Source organism: Molothrus aeneus, chromosome 5, assembly GCF_037042795.1.
Source record: "Molothrus aeneus isolate 106 chromosome 5, BPBGC_Maene_1.0, whole genome shotgun sequence".
Taxonomy (NCBI): Eukaryota; Metazoa; Chordata; class Aves; order Passeriformes; family Icteridae; genus Molothrus; species Molothrus aeneus.
In genome coordinates, this window is record NC_089650.1 from 33,120,138 (window position 1) to 33,141,770 (window position 21,633).

The window sequence follows — 21,633 nt, forward strand, 5'->3', positions numbered from 1 at the left end:
CATAGAGGACAAAAATAGGTATAGTGATGTTCCCAAACCTCTATGTAGCTGGTCTATACAGTTTTGCTTGCTCTGTTGAGAATGCTTTCCTGCTGATGATATCAACCTTTTCTTTTGCCTGTTGTTTGTTGCGTTGTATGGATGTTTCTTGTTTTTCTGCATGACTGTGACTATTTGAGCAGCCACCGTGTCCCACCCTGTTGGACTCCATGGTGTTTTGCCTCAGTGTCTGTCTCTTGTGTCAGCTTTGCCTGTGCCACATCGTGGCCTGTTAAGCAAGATCCTACAAAGAAGCAGTCATTTAAAAGGAGCAGGTGCTTTACATCCAAAGCCCAGCACTCAAAGGAAATAGGAAGAAATTTTCTTTCTAGTTTTCTTTCCATTTGGCATTCTGCTTCCCTGGCTAAAAGAATCTCCTTCATCTGTGTTAGATGAAACATTGCATGATATTTACTATTCATTAAATTATACTAGCATAGCTGATGTAAATCTTGTCAAGAAAAAAGAAAATGACAGCCCTTAGCACCATCATCGCTATTACAGTTGATTTTTGTGATTTCTATTACCTTATTTGTTAGAGTTCCAAATGATGAATAAGGAGTATTTTTTGCTTTACTCAGTGAAATTGCCTATCAAATGACAGCCTCAGTCCCTCCAAGCCACTGCTCCATGTTCCAAATCTGTTGCAATTAAAAAGTAAATTTTACCTCTCAGTATAATTAAATAGTTTAGCAGCAAGAATATTTTTTTGTTTCTTAAGTGTATTTATTCTTAAGCCATATACAATCTATTTAAAAGCTCACATACCAGCCATGAGATTCCAGCTGTAAAGCTGCTAAAGCATAATAAGAGCAAAACCACTCATGACTGGTGTAATTCAGTAATTGAAATATAGATTTTAAAAAGAAGAGTCCGGAAAATCCATCTCTGAACAATATCCTTCTTCTGTCTGTTGCTCTGTTACTGAAGAGCATTTCTGTTCAAAGAAGCTCGGTTTCACTCTCCGAGTTACTGTTCACAAATTAACACAGTTTTTTGAACATCATAAATGTATTTAAAAAGATGGAAATGCTTGAAAATACTCAGACTGACAGTAAAATATGGTTAGTTTTTCAGTGCTTTGACTGATAACCTTTGAGGTAGCATCTTTAAATTGTGAATGATAACAGCTTTTTCATGCCATCAAGTCCTACTGAAGGTATTCTAATGGAGACAGCTCAGTGTGATCACTGTGTCTCTCATTAAGAGACACTTTTTTTTGTGTCTACAGCTTTGTTTACAAGGGGTTATAATCCTTGAAGTTAGAGAGAAAGCAGACATGCAAGAAGGAGCCATTTTAAAGTGTTATCTTCCTTTTCAGTAGTGCCACCACTCACATCATGCACTGTAGCTTTATTTCTGGTAGAGAATGTTATTAGAGTCACTATGAATTATGTGCAAAACTTCAAGGCTGAATTCTGCCCTTTGCATTCCCAGTTCAGAAAAAAACCATGTGCAGGTTTACATGCAAAGGTAAAGCTGAAGTTATGTGCTGTACTGAGAAGAGATTTTTTTTTCCTGAAGTGTGGCCTGAATTTGAAATGGTAGGTAATTTTAAAAGAGAGTCCTTTGGGAGTGACAAATCAGGAGAGGTACAAGTTTTGCCATTTGACAAAATAAAGTACAGAGACCAAGACAGCATTTAATGTTGGGTACTTATGATGACAAGCAGTGCAAGTGTAATAAATATGGAAATGAACGCTAAGTGTGTTAATAAACAGTGTATAGTGCCAAATACTGAAAATATAGTCCTTCTGGGTGAGGGCTTGTCTTTAAAACATTAAACTATATATTCTAAACAAAAATGCCTAACATGACCTCTTGTTTAGCAAAAATGATAGCCAAAATAGTAAATAAGTATTTGAAATATCCAAGGCTGACTGTATTCTGACAAATTACAGTCCAGAGTAGGTGAATAACTGAGCCTTGGTTTGATTATTTCTCAGTTCATGTTAGTTCAATCTAATTTTATTCAAATTTTAGAAGAAGAACAGGAAAGTCAAAAGATCATTTATTCTTGAACAAAACGTATATCTTTTGCCATTTTGTACTGATTAATGATGAATTGCAATCTTGTTTTCTTCTAATGATTTACTTTATATCTACTTTTTGAGTGATGGGAATATCTGGCATTCAGCGTAAGCTCTTTGTGATGTCTCATTTCCTCATTCATTATTGTCTGTAAATGGGCATGGTGCTTTAACCAGTGTTATCAGGTGAAGACAGTGCAGGAAGTGAGCAGCCACTCTCACCTGGTGAAAGGCTCCCTCCCATCAGACGTTCTAGTACAAGAGACAAAAACAGAAGAGGGGGAACATGTTTCCTACTGACAACAGGTGATTACACGTGTGCTACTGATGGAGGGATCAGGAAAGGTATGGACTTCTTTCATTAGATCATAAAAGGTTACTCAGCAATGTGCTTGTGAAAAACAATCTTAGAGTAAATGATGTGCACAATGCTCTAAGAGGAAAGACTGTACTCACAATGTACCTTTTTTTTCTTTACTCCTAGTCATTCTTTTCCTTTTAGAAACACTCATCCCCTTTAGTCTTCAAAAAATGTGCTTGATGTTGGACACTCATTTCACTTGTGTCTTCATTTTGCCTGTAATCTCTAGTGGAAAAACCTGCAATTCAGACCTTGCTCATTCAACCACTCATCACTCAATATAACTTGTCATTCTAAAAGACAAATTAATCATATTATAACTGTAGTCTGCTCTTTATAAAATTTACAGCTGAATACACTTTAAAGGTTGACATGTCAGAAGTAAGCAACATTTCTAAACACAAAAATGATATCCTGAGATGCTAGTTAGATTTCTTTCAAACAAATTTTGAGCTGATAATGCCAAAAACTATTTTTTCCCTTGGCAATACCAACCACTGATACTAAAATATTACTGTCTACCCCATCCATAATTCAGCCATGTAGTAAAACAATGCTTAACCTTTCAAGGTGTTAAAAATGCCTGTCTAGTTATTTAGCCTCTTCAAATCTGATTACCTTCTGCTTAGTAGGATGGGAGTGCCCAGGTGGAGTTTGCAAAACTGTTTTGTGCTTGTGTCTCCCATGTGACTGATTGTTTCTACCCCAGCAGGCCACATCTGGCTGTGGCTGCAAACCTAACATCAGGACAGAGTCCTAAGATCAGCATGCCAGTGGTAATCTTCCCATTTCCTAAGATAGGAACTGCTTTTTTTCTTGGCAAATTATATTCCTCTGATCTTGGATCGTTCAGACAGATTTTGCATTCCTGAGTGCTGAAGTGTAGTTGTTCACCTCAGAGTTCTTCTGAAGTAGCCGTGTGGCACTGGACAAACATTTTTGCCCGAGATTTTTCTGGCTTTTTTTTTTTTATTTTTCCCAAACTTGCTTGGTGCATAGCAAACATAGCCAGCCATATATCTAAAGGAATTCTCTTTGGTTGTTCTGCCAATGCTCTTTTTGCACTTCAAAGCATAAGCTCAGTCGGTTAAACCTGTGAAGGCAGATATGCAACCAGTTCCACGTGTATGGCATTTGCAGAGTGTGACTCAATGCTCGGGCATTTTATGTACTCCTGTATATAATGTTGAGCTTAAATGAAAAATCATTGCAAGCATGTTTTTGCACGAATTTACTACGTTTTTCACTGAGCGTATATTTCACTGTCTTCTCAACAACTAGGATTATTTAAAATATCTCTAATGCTAAGAGTCTTTGAGGAGGTCAAGAACACCTGGATAAGGTAGAGTACCATGGCATCTTGCATGATCAGCTTTTTGACTTCACTCAGCAAGTTATGGTGGTAACCATGACTAGAGCAGATCAGAAATAATAAAAGAAGTTACCCATCAGCTACTAAAGACGTATTTATGTAACAGTAAAACCTATTTTATCCTGGAACATTTTGATTTGTAAATCTAGATTTAAAATAAATTTTTTGGTTATTTTTTTAGGTTTTGTAGTTTTTACTAGAAAACTGGGGCTTGAGTTCAGAATGGGTTGTTTTTTGATGAGAAATATGCTCTTTGCCTGGCTCTGATGATAATCTTAGTTGAGGCTGAAATGTTTTAGTCACTGGCTTTGGAGTGTATTTTATACAGAGTGAGGAAGCTAGCCCATAAGCAGAAAATATCTTCAAATAATATACAAATAGGTTTGAATGCTTGAATGTCATTCACACATCAAGTCTAGTACTTTCACATTTTATTTCCTTTCCTTCTTTCCTTCTTTTGGTACATTCTTCTTGTTTGGTTTGTTCCTTTGTTGATTCTTGGTCGTTCAGTTACAATTTATTCTGAGCTTTTTGCATCTCCATCTCCAAGATGATACTGATTCAGACCTGGTCCATTAAAATACCTGAAAAGTACTGATTTTGGATCAAGCATCTCTCACTATTCATCTTGTGTATCTGGTTTTCATTTTTTAGGAGTTTCTACTTTCTTTATAATCATTACCATCTTCCTCTCTCAGTTCTTTCCTTTTATCATTAGAAGAGTAGCAAGAAAATAATCTTAAAAACCACTTTCCTAGTTTTTATGTGAAAAAGCTACCTGATTATTTTGATTTTTTTAATAAGCTTTATGTTTACAGGGAGTTTAAATATATACACTAGCATTGTGCTTCTCTTTAATTCCCTTTCCAAACATAATTCTTTCTAGTCTGTGTAAATACTGATAGAAACTCAGAAACTGGAGGCTGTTTCAGAAATGTATCAGAATTCTGTGTAGTATCACAGTCTAGCCTGCCCTTGCCATCTGGAGGGAACATTGCACAATGTTTTAACAGACATGAGGTTATACATTTGCTTTAAGTATAGTTTTACAGTGTGCAGATTTCAGGGTAAGAAATATGTTAATTGTTGTCAGGGGAGAGCCTAAGATAGATTTTTCCTAGAGATGCCATTAACTGTCTATTACCTAGAGACCTGGAATTTGAGCTAATAACTGTTTCAATCAGAAAGAAAAAAAAAAGTTTGCTGTCATTCCATGTGGTGTTAACTTTACTGTCATTGGTATTTTAAGGTTTCTGGGGAAAAAAGTCTCATTATTTCCCTATAAGCAATTTAAACCTGAATATTTTAACCTGACAAATGCTTAAATGCATACTTGTCTTCACGGAAATTAGTAGTACCACTGAAATCAGTGAGACTTCTCATGCTTGCACTGAAGCATGTACCCATGTACTTCAGGAGCAAGGTCCTGGCTGGCTCAACCTTTGTTGTATTTCCTTGCTGATATCTTCAGGCTGACAAGCAGATCTGTTTCCTAACAAATGGGGTTATTCAGCAGCTGCTGAAAATACTTGAATATGAAGATAGTGATGCAGTGAAAACAATGATTTTTTGTTGGTTTACAGCACAGCCTCTACGAAGTGAAAACAATCCACAGTAGCAAAAAGTAGGTAGCTAGAGCTCACAGAGTATGTGAACAGAAATATCTGCAAGTGCAATGTTCCCTTCAAATTGTGAAGCATTATGTGGTTGCCTCATTTAATGATTAATAATTTACTATTTGCTTATATGAATTAATACCGTTGATTTTGTTCAAATCATCTGGAAAAGAAGCACAAATTCAATGTTTTAAGTTTGCCATTCAGGAGGCATTTACAAATACGTCAAGCTCTGCTGTCTTATTAAACTTCAAAATTAGAAGCAAAGCCTAAGAGTTAATATTTTTGAAGATAAAGCTTCTTATATTATCATTCGGTCCTCTGCAAAACTGATTTACACATACTGTATAAAATTTATCTGGTTTCTGGTTTATTTATTTTAAAGAAAAAATTGTACTATATTAGGAATTGAATGTAGCAGAGATTATGTAATTCTGACAGTTTCTGTAGTCTGTCTTAATGGGTTTTTGATTATGCTTAGCCAGATAGCTCAGTCACCCTGGTGGGATCCCTTATCTTGCTCTGTGTGCAACCCTGCTGAAGCCTGTGATACTAAGTGCAAGATGGGATGTGGAAGAGCAGGTCAGACCTCTTGTGTGGTGGTCTGTTTAATTTTTTTTGGGAAAAAGTGGATGCATTAATTTGTAAATAATTTTATTTATTAGTATCTTTTGGTAGTAATGTGTCTCAGCACTGAGTTCTTTTGCAGGCAGATTCCCTCTGAGTCCCTGATAGCTCCTTGGATTACATTACATTGTACTGTTTGTCTTTGTCTCTTTTTTGGCTGAATTCAACTGATGTCTGTGCATTTTCTCATACAAGGCTATGAAAAATCCCGAAGCCTAAACAACATAGCTGGCTTGACAGGCAATGCTCTGCGACTGTCTCCAGTAACATCACCCTACAGCTCACCTTGTCCTCTAAGGCGCTCTCGGTCTCCCATCCCTTCCATCTTGTAAACCAGATGGCGTCAATCGGCTACATAGCATTAAATCAAATACTGTTTACCACATATTGGAAATAAATGTAGCATTAAGCATAGGCTCCACAAATATGGTCTAACTCCTGCATGATACAACTGTCAGTAGTAAGAAAAGCCACTTGGGTACCTGAAGATTTTTGTCTTGGCTTTTAAAGATTACTTCAGGTAGCATTTCTCCTTTTATCTACTATATTGTCCTACTTTCCTGTGGCAATAAAAGGACAGTTAGTGGATGCTGTTGTCCATATATTCAATAAATAAGCATATTTTCAGGGAGATTTACTTAAAATAATGTGCTTCCAAGTAATTATCAGTCACTCCATTGAACCTCCATTTCTTGTGACTCTAATCCATTCTGAAGATGTCTGCTCTGAAGGGTCTGCTCATTTGCATGGACCATCCTGTCTCCATCACCTGACAAGCAGTGTTGCGGATCGTGGAGACCACAGAGGGCTCTGGATGTGTGTTCTCACATTGTTACCATCCTGCTGAAATGAAAGCACTGATAAACTGGTCTGCATGTGGGATTGTTTTTCTGTGTTTAACCTTTTCCTTTATTTTTTAACTATCTACTTGTTTATAAACGACTTTATTTTGTGATTAACTTATTTCGGTACTGGATTGCTGTATCAGAGTTCTGAATGTCTCCGGTTGTTTGCACACAGATAACTGCAAAGAGGTTGTCATTACTGGTTACACGCAAGCAGAAGCCAGATCTCTTTCTTAATGGCTTGGGGAAGGCACAAAACATGCAAGAAAGGTAAACGCCATCCAGACTTGCAATTTTAAGCTAGCAAGTGCTGCTTGGTACTGTAGTATTTTCTCTACTCCAGGGTTCTTCAACATTTTCAGAAGCTGAGTACCAAGTAAAATTGAAACAGTTATTGGGGGCTTTTTTTACCATTGTAAGAGGGTAGTAGTTCTCAAGTCGGGTTTTTGACCAGCCTCATACCTCTGGCTAGTGGGCTTCAAAAATTTCTTCAGTCAATGTTTTTTGAGGTGCTTTGTCCTATGTGTTGTTTGTCTGTCTGTTTTGCAACCTGTCTCCTTGTATTCTCCATCTGTCTCCATAAAGCACAGAGATTCTGTTAAAATGCCCCCCTCTTTTAAGTTGAACTAAGAACACTTTTTTCTCCTTTTCTCTTTTTTTCATATGGACTATACATCCATGTATAGATAGAACTATACATATTTTTCAAGTGCAGTTAGTATCATCTAGACTAACTCGTGTGCACTCCTAAGGTTTTTTGAGTGACTTTTCAGCACTGATCGGTTGCCTATTGCATCAATCTTTCTCCCAGCAACCAGCATTCATTACAATTTTGAAACTGTATCTCCTCTAGTGGCTTTTTCATTCAATACTAACCTCTGTTTATGCAACAGGACAAATGCAATGGCAAGTTTGAGGTTCTGGGCTGGTGAGGAAAAATTACCCTTAAACTGTAGAGTTTTAGAAGACCATAATGACTGAAATCTTAAGTGATCCTTGAAATTGTTGAATAATACCTGACTGTCATGTTTTACTTTTTTGTTAGGAAAAGAAATTAAATTTATTGTTGACCATGTAACATGTTCTTCTGTATATAGCCAAGCCCAATAGCATGACCTGCATGTCAGAATTCTTGTACAATAATGTAGTTATCAAAGTATACATTTCTGATATTTAGAGATGTACATTGATTTACTTTTGGTAAAATATTGTCAATAGAGAGATAATTGCAAATAGCTTTTAGCAAATGAATTAATATAATATCTGGTGCTGCTGTTATATTAACTACAGTGTTGTACAGAATTTATCATGGATTTTTGACTGCTGAAAAAGGGACAATGGAATTTAGCCATACCAAGGACTGTACTGGAAAGAGACTGCTGCTGCTGAATGGGCCCTGATAAACGACTCACACCTTGTGGAGGTCACTGAGACTTTGCGTGCGAAGCAGAGCTTGTTAAAGAAGATGAAAGACCGCTCGTAATTACTGCTGCCAGAGGAAGGGGTGACTAGTCACTGTTGATGAGCCAGTGTAAATAAAACGTGTGTGCATGGAAAATCAGTTTTTATCTATATCAAGGAAAGCTGAATTCATGTCATCATTGCTAAGGTTCCATGCAAAGACCCCCACCCCTGTGTTTATTATTCCTGGTTCCTGCAGTAAGCTGTGCTGTGGATCATACAAAGACACACGCTTAATAATGATAGTGATGTAAACTACATCTGTCTTGACTTCTGTCATACTAATGGCATATATTGCAAAAGTCACAAATTTGAACAGAATAGGTTTGCATAAGTCCTTGCTTTCTCAGTTTGCCATGACCTAAATTGTTATGAATTGTAGTGTACATGCCAAGTCCTAAGTTTACTTTTCACTTTGATAACAAAAATGTGACTGCAGACAAACATCACTGACTTTGTTCACAGCACACAGTCTTCTTTCATTGTTACCTCAAACTATAAGTATTATCAGAAATAAAATTCTGGCAGCAAGAATATTTTGTGGGTTTTTTTTTTTAATTCAAAGTGTTGCAAACCCAACATCAATAAGTATAAAAATTGTATTAAAATTATATTCTACAAATGTATATTTTACATAAAATATATATATTCTTTGATAAGTTATTTTCTGTGATTTTTGTGGTAAATGGATCTAGTCTATTCTATGTTTATGAGACATTGTAGTGCTACGATGTGGTAATTATGTTCTCTCCATCCTATTCAGTGGGAAATTCTCCAGAATCTGTTTTGTCACCCTGGTGTCCCAATTGTAGGGACCTGTCCCAGTTGTGAAACTCTGTATCGTGGAACTTCTGTGAACATGTCAAGGTGCATGCACAATCCTGGTGGAAACCAGTGGAAATGTAATACCTGATTTGGAGAATAAAAGGCAAAAGACCTGGGGAGGAACTTGGAACATATCTTCTGAACTGGCTCATGAGCTTTCTTTAGCTGTATCGGTCCCCTACCTGCTAGTGTCCATCCCAGTTCTCCAACCAGCCTCCTGGAATGCCTGAGGAGCTGATTCAAAAGCTAACATAAGCTGGCTTCTGCAACAATTGAAAATTTATCAGCTTGTTAATGACCCTGTGCCTGATGTGGAAGTTTCTGTCAGGCTGGGTATTTTAAGTCTGATGGGAGTTTTGTTGCATCCTGGTGTGAAGTCAAACCTAAAAAAAGGAGGTGATAAATAGTTGCTTAAAGCTTCTAATATACTGTATTTGTGGCAACCAGAAATCCCCAAATACACAAGCAGATTGTCTGAGAGCAGTGAGGTAGCTAGTGCAATTTTACAAATGATCTGAGAGGTTGTAACACAGGGTTTTGGCATATGCGCTGTAATGTAAGAAAAGTTCCAGAAAACAGGATCAGAAAACAGGTGTTCAATTTTAGAAAATGTGTTATAATATGTCAGGAAAGCTCACTGTGCTGTTTGCCCAAGGATTAAGAGTTGCCTGTGCTGTGATTGTGAGCAGTACCCAAGGGAAGAAGAGGTGTAGTGGTCAGGCAGCACAAGGCTCACAGCCAGCCCCAGTCACCCAGGGCAATGTCTGCCCCAAGAGCTAGAGAGAGGAGCCTGGCTTTCCTCAGTGCTACACAGGGACAGTGATGATCCCCAGATGGGATGCAGACAAGGGAGTGCATTTTGTTGGTCAAGACTGTAGAAAACCCTGATGGCCAGATGGTGTCTGACATCTTCTACTGTCTGGATGGTAAGGAGCCTGGATGGATCTCCACCAACGCTGGACTTTGAGTCCAGAATATCCTGGACTCGGTATTATTTTTCTGCTAGAGAACCAAGCCCATGTTTAAATGCTTTCTTTTAAAACACACCTGGAGGACAAGCTTATGGTGAGTCTGGTAACTGTTGATGTGTTTTGAAACTACAATCCAACTCTGACTATTCTAAGAGGAAAAAGGTGGCTTCACCACCAGCCCCCTCCCGCTCCTCACCTTTTTCTGGGCCCAGAACGGGTGAAAGGGCATTTTTATAAGAGGTGGGACACCGAGGTTTAATTTCCGCATGCTGAGGGTGGCTTTGAACCTAAACCTCACTTTTCAGGGTACTGCAGTGTCTCAGATACAATGTTAAGATTGGGCTGCACATTCTCATTCACTTCTGGTTTTGGCCATCTTTTAAAGGAAAGTAGATGAATGATGAGAAGCAAAATTGCACCAGGAGAGAGGAGTTTTGGTGCAAGCAGGAAGATTCTGTGTGGGTATTCTGTGGATCAAATACCCACCAAAGGGTGCTTGTGGCCATCTCTAGGCTTGACTTAGGAGTCTAAAAACTTATTCAATCCTTGTTTAAGTATTACTTAAGAGTTAGATGTCAAAACCAGAAAACAGCTGTGAATTTACAAGCAATGTATCTGCTAAAACAATTTAGGAGAAGCTGTTATTCATTTGCCTTTTAAAACTGTGAAGTCAAGATATCAAAAATGAGCATCCTTTTGAAAGATGAGCTAATACAACAGCAGGGTTTGTGCAGAGATCAAAAGCTGTGATATATTTTGGAGATGAGCAGATTATGGGTTGTTTGGACTTTGAAGGCAGTTATCGTTCAGCACTCAAAAAATGTTGTTCCAGCAAATTTTGAGACATTGCATTATGAGTTTTTATAGGTGTGTACTGCAAACTGGTGCCAGATTGCTAAGAAGCATGCAGCTAATAATAATTAATATAATCCTGTATAATAAGGGGGCTTTCTCATGTGTGAAAAAATTGATATTCATAAAAGTTCTCTTACAAAAGGTCTGGATTGAATTAAAACTTCTAAAAGAGAGGGAAATTTAAGGAATCTCTTCAGATGGGTAACTGAAAACTACAGGGGAGAGGGATCAATGTAATGTGAGCAAACTTGCCAGCATAGTTATGTGAACTATGAATTTTAAAAGTCATGAATGAATTGACTATATGAAAGAGAGCATTTTATAATCTAAAAAAAAAAAAGCAGAAGTCAGATAAAGGAAATTGGAATGGAAAACTGCTATTAGAAAAAGAAAATTAATTTATTAATATGCTGTATTACAAGCAATGGCTTGAACAATTCCATAATAGAGCCTTAGAATACTGAGTGAGAAGAAATTACAGAAAAGCAGAAAGGTTTCTACCAGGTCAAATTTATCAGAATTATTAATATTTTTATAATACATTATCTTCCTCTTGGAAATAAACTTTATTTATTTAATTTCCCAAGAGAAAACAGTGGTGGGGTTTAAAAGACAAGAGTTGACTTGAGGGCAAATACTGAGCTGTTAGTGCTGGGTGTTGGGTACCTAGCTGGTGTGCCATTATGAGCATTTCTCTCCTACTTCAGTGAATATCCCTGGGACATGTTGGAATTGCAGAGATGCCTGATTTCTAGCCCCAGAGACAGGGATCTTTTACATGCTGTCTCCATGGGAAGGCTGGGATGCTCTCCAGCCAGGCTCCTGGCTCTGCACCACAGCCTGCAGAAGTATCCCAAGTTTGGTCTAGGTGCAGCATCTCATTGCCTTCTGGCAAAATAGGCACCATTCCCTCACCCTCTGCAACCTCCTCCCCAAAACCCAACCTTCTGTCACTTGCATTTTTTTATTACCAGCATGTTGATGAACAGCTGACAGATTTCAGATTCATGCTTTCACAGCTTCACATTCGCAGATGGCAATATTCTAGCATATTTTAAAAAAATGAAGTTGGAGGTGGACACTTTTTGAAAATTTGGCACAAAAATGTTATGCATTTCATTTAACATCTCCTGTATTATTTGCAGGTGGAAGACTGGAGATCAGTTTAAACCCAGGGCACAACTAGGCTATTCTGAAACTTTTAGGATGTGTTCCTTTTATGTTCTGCATCTGGTTAGAGCATTGCTACATTTTCCTATCTCATGAACCTCTCAGTTTTCTCCTCAAATGGGATTTTGAGATAAGATACTAGAGCAAGTCAGAGAGTACAATTTTAAATAGGAATTAGAACTGACTTCCGAGGGAAGGGGTGGGATCTCCATCCCTGGAGGTATTTAAAAGATGTAGATGTAGATGTGGCACTGGTGGATATGGTGAACAAGGCAGTGCTGGGTTAGTGGTTGGACTCGATGATCTTAGAGGTCTTTTTCAAACATAGTAATTTGGATTCTTATAGAATTGTAAACATGAATTGTACTATGCAGAAGGAGATAGTCCCTGGGAAATACTGAAGCTGTAAGAGATGACTGTAGCTTAACAACTCTTTGTTTTAGAGAATGGTATGGGCACCTTTTTAAAACACGAAAAGCAGAAAATTCTGTGTTGGCCTCCTCAGAGCAGTATTAGACTTGCATAAGACAATGAACTACTAAAGAGGAAAGTGGAAGTTGCTCTCCTTGACCTTAAGACAGCTTATTTGCAAAAGTAGCAAGATCAGACTTCTTGAAGAAGCCTGGTCTTTTTAGTGAAACAATGCAAACTCCATCAATCTGAAGAATACTAAACTGTAGCCACATTATCCTATTAAGCTGATGCTAAATATAGAAAGGATTTTCAGTTTCTTACAGGGATTTCCTTGCTTGTGACTAAATGCAGCACCATGGTTTTATGAAAATCTTATTTTCTCCATGCTTTTGAATATTTTTGGTGCGATGAAGTTTGGCAGTCTGATTGTCTTCAGATCATGCCATTGTGTAGATGCAATTTTTGCATTTTTCTAGCATAAAAAATAAGGGTTTTTTCCAGTTTTTTTCTGAACTGGAACACTGGAAAGGGGCATAGACGGAGCACTGAACAACATGGTTTTCTTAATTTCTTATGAAATCTGCCACGTGAAGCTGTGACCACATAGAAATAAATAGAAATAGAAATGGAAATAGTAGAAATAGAATAAATAGAAATAATAGAAATAAAAATACACAGCTTTCCCTGTTATGTTAGTGTCATAACATTGACTGTAACTCTTACATTTCTGAAACTCCTCTTAGTTTTGTTTGGAAATCACAGTAACAAAATTTATTTAGTTACTGCTGTTTATAACCTCTACTTAAACTTTGAGAACTATGCTTTGTATCTCTGAATAATGGAGCAATTAGAGACCTTAAGAGCATGAGGACTGTGCTCAGAGAAGAACACATGCACAAATTTAATAGCTCCATCTATAATTACTGAAGTGTTTCCTCAATACAGGACATTATCTGAACAAGGTCCTAGTGTCAAATAACCTCTCTAACATGAATTGCAAAACTGTCCTTGGCTTACTTAAGCAAGACTAGGTCTTGGGAAGCAACTGGCTTATGTCATGGGCATTTCCAGGACATTTATCACCAACATCATAGAATCATAGAATAGATTGGAAAAGACCTTAAGATCATCAAATCCAACTGATTACACAGCAAGTCCGAGTCCAGCACTAGACCAGCTTTAAGTGCCACATCTACACATCTGAAACTGCAGAGCCTTTGGCAGCACCTCTGCTCTGTGCACACCCTGGTGCAAACTCTAAGCAAGCTGCTTGGGTTTTTTTCTCCAGAGATAAAGAAGATGGATGGTTCATGTCTAGAAACTGATGTTACCTTTGTCTTAGATGCCTCTTTCATTAAGGGTCAAATTGATAAATTGATCTTTGTGAGTGTCTGTTGACAGAAAAATATCCAGATCTGTCTCTCTCCTCATTCAGGGACTGTAACATGAAGTAACATGGCCCTGCTGCAGCGCCTCTCACAGTGTTTTGCTTGCTCTTGCAGATGTGCAGTGCCAATACGTGGACATTTCCCCTCCACTGCCTCAGAAACAGTTTCATTTTCAGCACTTGGGCTCTTCTGAGAAAGGAGAGTGCAACCAGTGCCTGCCTGGGAGACAGATCATGCTCAGGTGCACATGGGATGAACATGTTCCCACACTGACTCCCGAGCCCCGAGCTTGCTTCTCATTTTGGTGTTGCAGGAAATCTCTGGTGAAACCGTCCTGTCATATGAGCTCCAGGTGTACTTCAAGAACTCTTAGTGGAAGAGTATTTGGCTATGTTAGAAGCTCTAAGCAGAGTTCATATTACCAGTTTGCTTTTATTTTTTTTCATTCTGCAGGCTACTGAACCCCCTATGTAGATTATTCCCTTGTTCTCTTTGCATGTGTCTTCATTGCTCTCTGTCTTCTGCAGTTTTCCTAGCTTCAATGCTGCCCATCCTGTATTCAGGACTTACCCCCCTGACTCCTTTGCCTGTCTCCTCATTACAGAGCAGCTGTAGCCTGCATGAGAGCTGCTGGGAAGAGAAAAGGTAAGTGAACTTGGATCCAAATCACAAGGACAGAGGAGCACAGGACTGAGACTTCTTTTTAAGCCAACTAAAACTTGTTGGAGATGTCATCTTTTGTAGTTAGGTCCAGCCCAGCTTGGAGTGAATTTGCAGTTCTCTGCAGCATCTTTTGTATAGCTGCCACAGTTGGGAACATTAAATTCTGGAACCACAAAATGCTGTCTAAAAAGCAGCACAGCTGTCAATGAAAAGCAGTTTGCAACTGGAATATGTCCAGTGCCTGGGCCACTACAGAGGGACATGCCAAAAAACCAGAAAGAGATCATTGCTTAGAAACCAAATTCAGAAATTAGATTTTCCAACCACATATTCACTGAACTATTCATTTACTAATCAATATGATAGTACTGGGCAGAATGATTGGAGTGCTGAACATATATCATAAGCTATCAAAAATAATGACAAATACTGACATGATTCTGCCCTTTTTTAAGACTTACTGTAATAGTGAATTTCCTTCAGATCCAAAGATATATATAACAAAAATAGGTGCATTAGCTAAATTAATGTCAGAAATTAAACATTCCTCAAAGGTAGCTACAAGAAGTTACTTAAAGAAAAGTTTTTATATTCTAGTCCTAAACAGAAGCTCTCAAATAAGTTTTATTCATAATCCTCAGTACCCTTCAACTAGAGCATAATTTCTAGACTTCTATTGTCCTTATTGCTAGGAAGTCTGTCTCACTTATCTGTGTTTAAATCTTTAGGCAGTAACAGGTAATTTTTTTACTCAATCATTCCTGCATTGTCTGTGTCTTTTTAAAAATGCTAAACAAACTATGTTATATGTCTATCCAAGTTTTCAGGTGAGATGTTTTGTAACAGCTGGCAGGGCAGGCAGGCATATGCTTAGCAACAGATATGCTCCAGGTTATGGTCTGTAGTTCACAGTAGATCCCTGGGGAAATTTGTGGGCCTGGCTTTGTCTCAGTGGGGCTGTTACTGCCATGTCTAAGCTAAAGGAAGGGGTTGGAACTGCAGCTGTCTGATTCCCTGTAGAAGTTTCAGCACAGAGAGCAGAGAGGTGCAAGCATCTGTCTATGGCCACCACTGGAGTTTAATTCACTGCCTTCCTAAAAAGCCCATCCCAGCCCACTGGGCAGTGTGGCTGTCCTCTGCAGGGCACAACCCTGGTGTTACAGCTGCACTGCCAGCAGCACTGCCAACACCCTTTTGTGTTCTGGATCTGATTTCAGCCCTGAAGCCAGCTGCCTTGGTTGGGACCCAGCAGAGGTGTAAGTGTAGAGTATCCAAACCTTGATACTAAGCTGTGAAATTCCTGACAAAAGTTTTAGGGAATCAGATGGAACATGCTGTTTGTCCAAGAAGCAGTATTATGTGACAGCCACCACGCTGCTGTGCTGCAGCATGTGCCTATGTCCCCTTCTCCTGAGGATTTCACAAGGATGTTTTCTCCCTTTGTGGTGGGCTTCACTCACTGGGCTTCTGGCAGGGAAGCAGAGCTGTGCAGTGAGTGCCAATCATGTCACAGCCCCCTCCTCATTCCTTTCTGCCTCCATGGCTTTGCAGAGTAGTCACATCATCACAGAAATATTTGTATCATGCACATCTCGGTGTTTAACAATATCATGTGCTTGGTATAAGCTGCAAGTTGTACCACGTGGCACAAGGCAGTGGGAGGCAGGGGATCTGCTCCAATCTCTCTGTGGGAGCTCAGCTGTAGGTGATTTTATTTTCAGAGATAGAAGAGTTCGTGTTTTTGCCCACTGAGTAGGTGGATGGATTTGGATTATGCTGGTCCCAGTGGGAGGAGGACAGAAGTGGACTGGATGGTCCCTGTGTCTGTGCACTGGCTTGTCTGCACCAAGACCCAAGGGATCTGTTGGATGGAGACCATGCTGTGAGGGCTTGAAACAATCTACCCCACATCAGTCTCAGTGGCCAAATCCTGCTGGTCCTCCTATGCTGGGGCTGGAGGGGATGAGCTGTGCTGCACAGGGAGGCAGACACTGCAGAGGGGCAGGTCAGTGGGCAGAGCTGTGCCAGGGCCTGGGCACAAGTATGGGACACCTTGGTGGGGTGCAGCATCACTGCTGCATGTCCTCTCCTGCTCACAGCCAGAGACATTGGCCCCTTTGCCACAATGTTCTACCTTGCTCCTCCCCCGTCCCCTTTTCTCTTGTAGGGCTTGGCTTGGCTCCTACACTCTGAGGGAATGCACAGAGCATCCCCCAGGATGCATGCACAGAAAAGCATTTGCTCCCTGGGTGCTCTACTTATGAGATCCTCCTTTCCTAGGCATCACTACAGCCACCAGCTTCTCTCCTTCCTGAGCCACCTTGCCCCCCATGCATCCCCAGCAGCTGGAAACTGAGAAAAACCTCTGCATTTCTGGTCCTAATGCAGTTTTCTTCCTGATGCTCTATGTACTGCATTGTCACAATGAAGGTGGTGCCAATATGTTTGTCACCACAACCAGCCCAACGTGGTGTGGTCAGGGTTTGATAGATGGCTCTGTGGGCTTGGTGTGGACTCTAGAGGCCTAGCTGTTAGAGATGCAGTTGTCATTATGCATTTTGCTTAAGGGATTGTACTGGTTTTGGCTGGGATTGTGTTAATTTTCTTCGTAGCAGCTCATGTGGAATATTTTTTGGATCTTCAAACAAAACAGTGTTGATGACACACCCACGTTTTAGCCCTTGCTGAACAGTGCTGACACAGGATTCAAGGCCATTTCTGCTTCCCAACTACCTTGCCAGTGACCAGGATGAGTGTGCACAAAAAGCTGTGAGGGGACACAGCTGGGACAGCTGATCCAAACTGACCAAAGGAATGTCCAAGACTACCATATGACATGATGCTCAGCTGTAAAAGCTTGTGAGGGAGGGAACTCTCCAGGACTGCTGTTGCTTGGAGTCTGTCAGCATTGGTCAGCTGGTCATGAGCAATATTTTTGGGGTTTTTTTCCATGACTTTTTTTCTTGGCTTTGTTTTACCATTTTGTTAGTTTTAATTTTACTTATTAAACTCTCTTTATCTCATGAGTTTTTCCAATTTACATATACTCCCAGAATCTGCTTATGGTTGCATTTAAGGTGATAAGAGGGCTTGTTTGTTTTGCTTGGATTTTTTTACATCCAATTAGGCTTAATTATTGAATTTAGTGTATACATAGAAAATTAATTTTTTTTTCCTTTTCTTGTAACACTATTTTCTCTTTCAAGACCAACTTAAGGCAGTTTTAAGGAGACATCAAAAGCACAGCAGCTGATATTGAAATGCAAGTACTGGCTTCACACAACTGCATGTGGTCTTTAGTCTCATTGGACTACAAGGCCACCAGTGTTTCTGAAATAAATTTTACATAACATCAAGTGAGTTACAATACAAATATATATAAATAATACAAATGACCATCTTCTTTCTCCCCACAAAGGATTCTAAGCAAAACTATCCTTTCACTGCCACGCTGGAGCTTCATGGACAACAGACATTGCTAAATACTCAAGGAAGGATCCCAGGAGCTTTTGAAAGGTGCTTTGTGCATAAGGTTCTCTGCAGGGGGAAGCTGGGACATTATTCTCAGCCTTGGAAAAGCCCTTCCTTGTAGGCACCTGTGCTGTGAAGAAGCAGCTCATCTCTTTGGTCACAGGTGGTTCAGGAGGGTGGCTGATAACTGGGAAGGGTTGCTGATAACCTCTCTGAGGCTCCACACACTGAGCTGCACGTGAGAAATCTGCACAGGGCCTGTGAGTGCTGAGGCACTGCCAGAGACTACTAATTCCCAGTCATGCTGTACTAGCAGGGAAAAAACCCCAAATCTGTGTCATCATCCTCTCCTCCCCCTGCAGGTAATGCTTGTGAGCGTGCTTGCAGTGAGCAATATGTGTGCAGATGGACTGCGTGTTTCAGAGCTCAGCACTGAGTTTTTAGTGCTATCTGGGGTGGTCTGTTGTGCCACTGGTTGCCATCACATCATCCAGAGCTGCCTGGAAAGCACTGAGAAGACACAACTCTGTCTGGAAGCTTGAATGTGGGTTTGTGCCTCAAGCCAGCAAAGCTGTGGCAGGCTGGCTTTCACCTCTGGGGAAAGGAGTTTGGTGGTCAGGACATGCTCTCATCATGCTGGGCATCTCTTGGGCAGCATCCCCACAGGCTCTTTCCCTCAGTGTATGGGCACTGTACAGCCTTCCACTGGCTTTAATTCAGACACAATCATTCTGCATTTGGAAGCCCTTGTCTGTGGATCTGGATTACAAATTTATTTACCAGCACTCTCTTTTTACTTTTTTCCTGGAGATAAAGGAACAAGGATTGATAAAAAAGTAACAAAGATGAAAAGTTATACTTACAAAGTAGTACTGTATATCTTTAGAACACTTTTTTAATATAATAGTTGTCCTAAAATAATGTTGTCAAGGAAATCCCAGAAAAAAAAATTACTTTGGAAAAATTAATATAGTTTAATGGATGTCCATTAGTGCACTTCCTGACTTTTTGTTTCCTCAGTCATTAATCAAAAAGATTCATACTTACTGTTTACAAACAATAAAACTAAAGTAATAACAAAAGTAAATCTCTTCAATAATAATCTCAAATGACTGATACTGTGTTTTTGTCATCTTGATTGCACAGGGGTTAATTTTTTCCCATCTCAATAAAAACTAGAAATTTTTTTAAACTTTTTTTAACACTATCAAAATATGATTTTCTCTTGTGGAGTGCAGAGACTGCTATATGTTGGAGACATACAGTTTTCTCTAGAACTAACTTTGTACTTCTAGCATGTGGAGAAGTGAAAACATAATGTTTTTACTGGGCAATAATAAAGAGATTACGGCAGCAGTTGTGTTGTGTGGGTCCTGTTTAGAGGTGAGGGTTCTTAACCTTTTGGCTTCCCCCCTTTTGTATCAAACCCTTAATGAATGCCATCGTAAGGTGGTATTACCATGAACAAATGTTAACAAGTTATGATGTAAAACTGAGAGAAGTACCTTGTGTAAAAAGTCTTTGTCAAATTTCCGTTTCAACAAAGTTACTTTCAGATTCCATATCTATCAGTCCTTTACATTGAGACCATGTTCAGCTGTCCTTAAAAAACATTTGCTGAATCTGCTTTAGTTTCTGGGTAAGCTGCTTCTGACATGGTAGCCTTTGCAAGCAGGTGCACATTCTGAAGAGGAACAGCACGTCAGTCGTGTTTCAGCATGCAGAGGTTAAATGTCACTTGTCACACTCCATGCAGGCTGGATCTGAGAAGACAATGAGTGCTGCAGAGTGAGAAGTTATTCTGCTGCAAATGTGTGACACACACAAACATGTTCACAAGAACACCCCAGTAGTCATTAAAATATTCAGCCTAACCCAAATGGAACAAAGACTATTCAAACACTCCTAATTGACATGAATACAGAATTTATCTTATTTTCTTCTATTCATTTCATAGCAAATCTCATTTTAGGGAAGATATTTCTTCCTGCCAAGTAGGGCTGGGAGCACAGTTCTAAACTAAGAAATGGAATTTGCAGATGAAAGTGGTTATGAGAACCATGAGAGGACACTGTGTGTGCCCACTGCTCAGTGACAGGAGGGGTGAAAGATGAGGGGAGCACTTGACAGGGCAGAAGAAAAACCCCAAATCAACCATTGGTGGGATTGTTCCCATGGAATAATGTTAACAAACCTGTCAGTGTAGTCTGGGGTCAAAAGAGTAAAAGGTAAAACCCAGCCTTCCATCTGGGGACCTGTGAATAAGTTTAGAAATATTTGCTTTTATGTTGATCTTACTCAAACCTCAGTGCAGCTTGTTCTCATTACTTTATGAAGATTATGTCATGTAAATTGGCTACAGGAAGAGTTCATTTGCAGTTTGATGAAGCAGAAGCCTGGTGACTCCTGGCCAGTGGAGACAGTTGGCACTGACTAGAAAACTTGGAGACCAGTTGCAACATACATCAGATTAAGGTCCATCCCTGCCTTTGACATGGGATGCCCAAGGTTCCTTTCCTTCTTTGGCCTCTAACTGCAGGTGTGAGAAGACCCAGATTGCTGGCATCATGCTCATGGTCAGGGGAAAATTGAATTGCAGAAAGAACAACTAAGAAATAAGAAAAAGGGGAAGTACAAGGACAATAATCTTTCTTCAGTTTATGTGATTTTATGTCTCACTCTGCCTCTCAGCATGGAAGACACTTACAAATGTAACTCTCTGGGCCACCAGAGGAAGGATATAAATGGTTTTGATAGAATCAGTCAGAGTGATGGGCTGTGAATGCTCCATATTGCTTTACATGCAGCCTTTGAGCTTCTGCCCACATTTCATGTATGCCTCACCAGCAGCAAGATAAGTTTAGAAATATGACTTTTCCAGAAAACTCACATGAAAGTGCACACTGGTTTGCAGATTGGCCTCAAGCACATTTTTGTTCTTTTTCTCAAAAAAAGCATCAAAATGGCATCTGCCTTCATATTTTCAAACCAGAGTGATCCTGTGAAATTGTCTTTTGAAATTGCGCAAGGATGCAATGCAAGATGAATGCAAGATGCAAGATGAAATAACTATCTATTCGTTATAATAGAAGATTGAACTTTAAGATTAAGAATAATGGAATTGATGGAAAAAGCCTTAGTGAATGCCATCATGCAAAGGCATCAGAAGCCACTGGTTGATATGTAGTGTGCCAAGAAGAGGCATTTTTTAAGTATGAAGGTGTCTTTGTGCAGACCAGGAAAAAACATCAAAAATGCAAGAGAAAAAATAACATGCCGAGTCTAAAATTTTTACTGCAATCCACTCATCCAAAGTTTGCCCCTGAAAAGATTAATGTCCTAGAAATCTAACTATGAAAGGAAATCTAGATTATCTGCCCAACTCTGAAAGTGAAAAACGGTAAAGGAATAAATGGCAACGTAATAATTCAGGACTAAACTAGAAAGTTTAGTCTTTTTTTACTGCTTTTGATGATATAAGTAGATACAGAAAATGATTTCCAGGAATGGATCTGGAGGAAAAAA

General features: G+C 39.4%; 1 protein-coding gene across 9 annotated transcripts in view; it reads left to right on the forward strand.

The window, feature by feature from the left end:
• Positions 1–9,310, forward strand: part of KCNC2 (potassium voltage-gated channel subfamily C member 2) — a 101,326-nt gene extending 92,016 nt beyond the window's left edge. Inside the window, exons 4-6 of one of the 9 annotated variants that reach the window (XM_066549977.1) lie at positions 2,247–2,414; positions 7,066–7,160; positions 8,181–8,293. In XM_066549977.1, coding sequence (XP_066406074.1) covers positions 2,247–2,414; positions 7,066–7,127 — 230 coding nt within the window. In that variant the 3' untranslated portion in view covers positions 7,128–7,160; positions 8,181–8,293. The other 8 variants (XM_066549973.1, XM_066549976.1, XM_066549981.1 and 5 more) reach the window with 8 other exon arrangements.
• Positions 9,311–21,633: the final 12,323 nt, after the last annotated feature.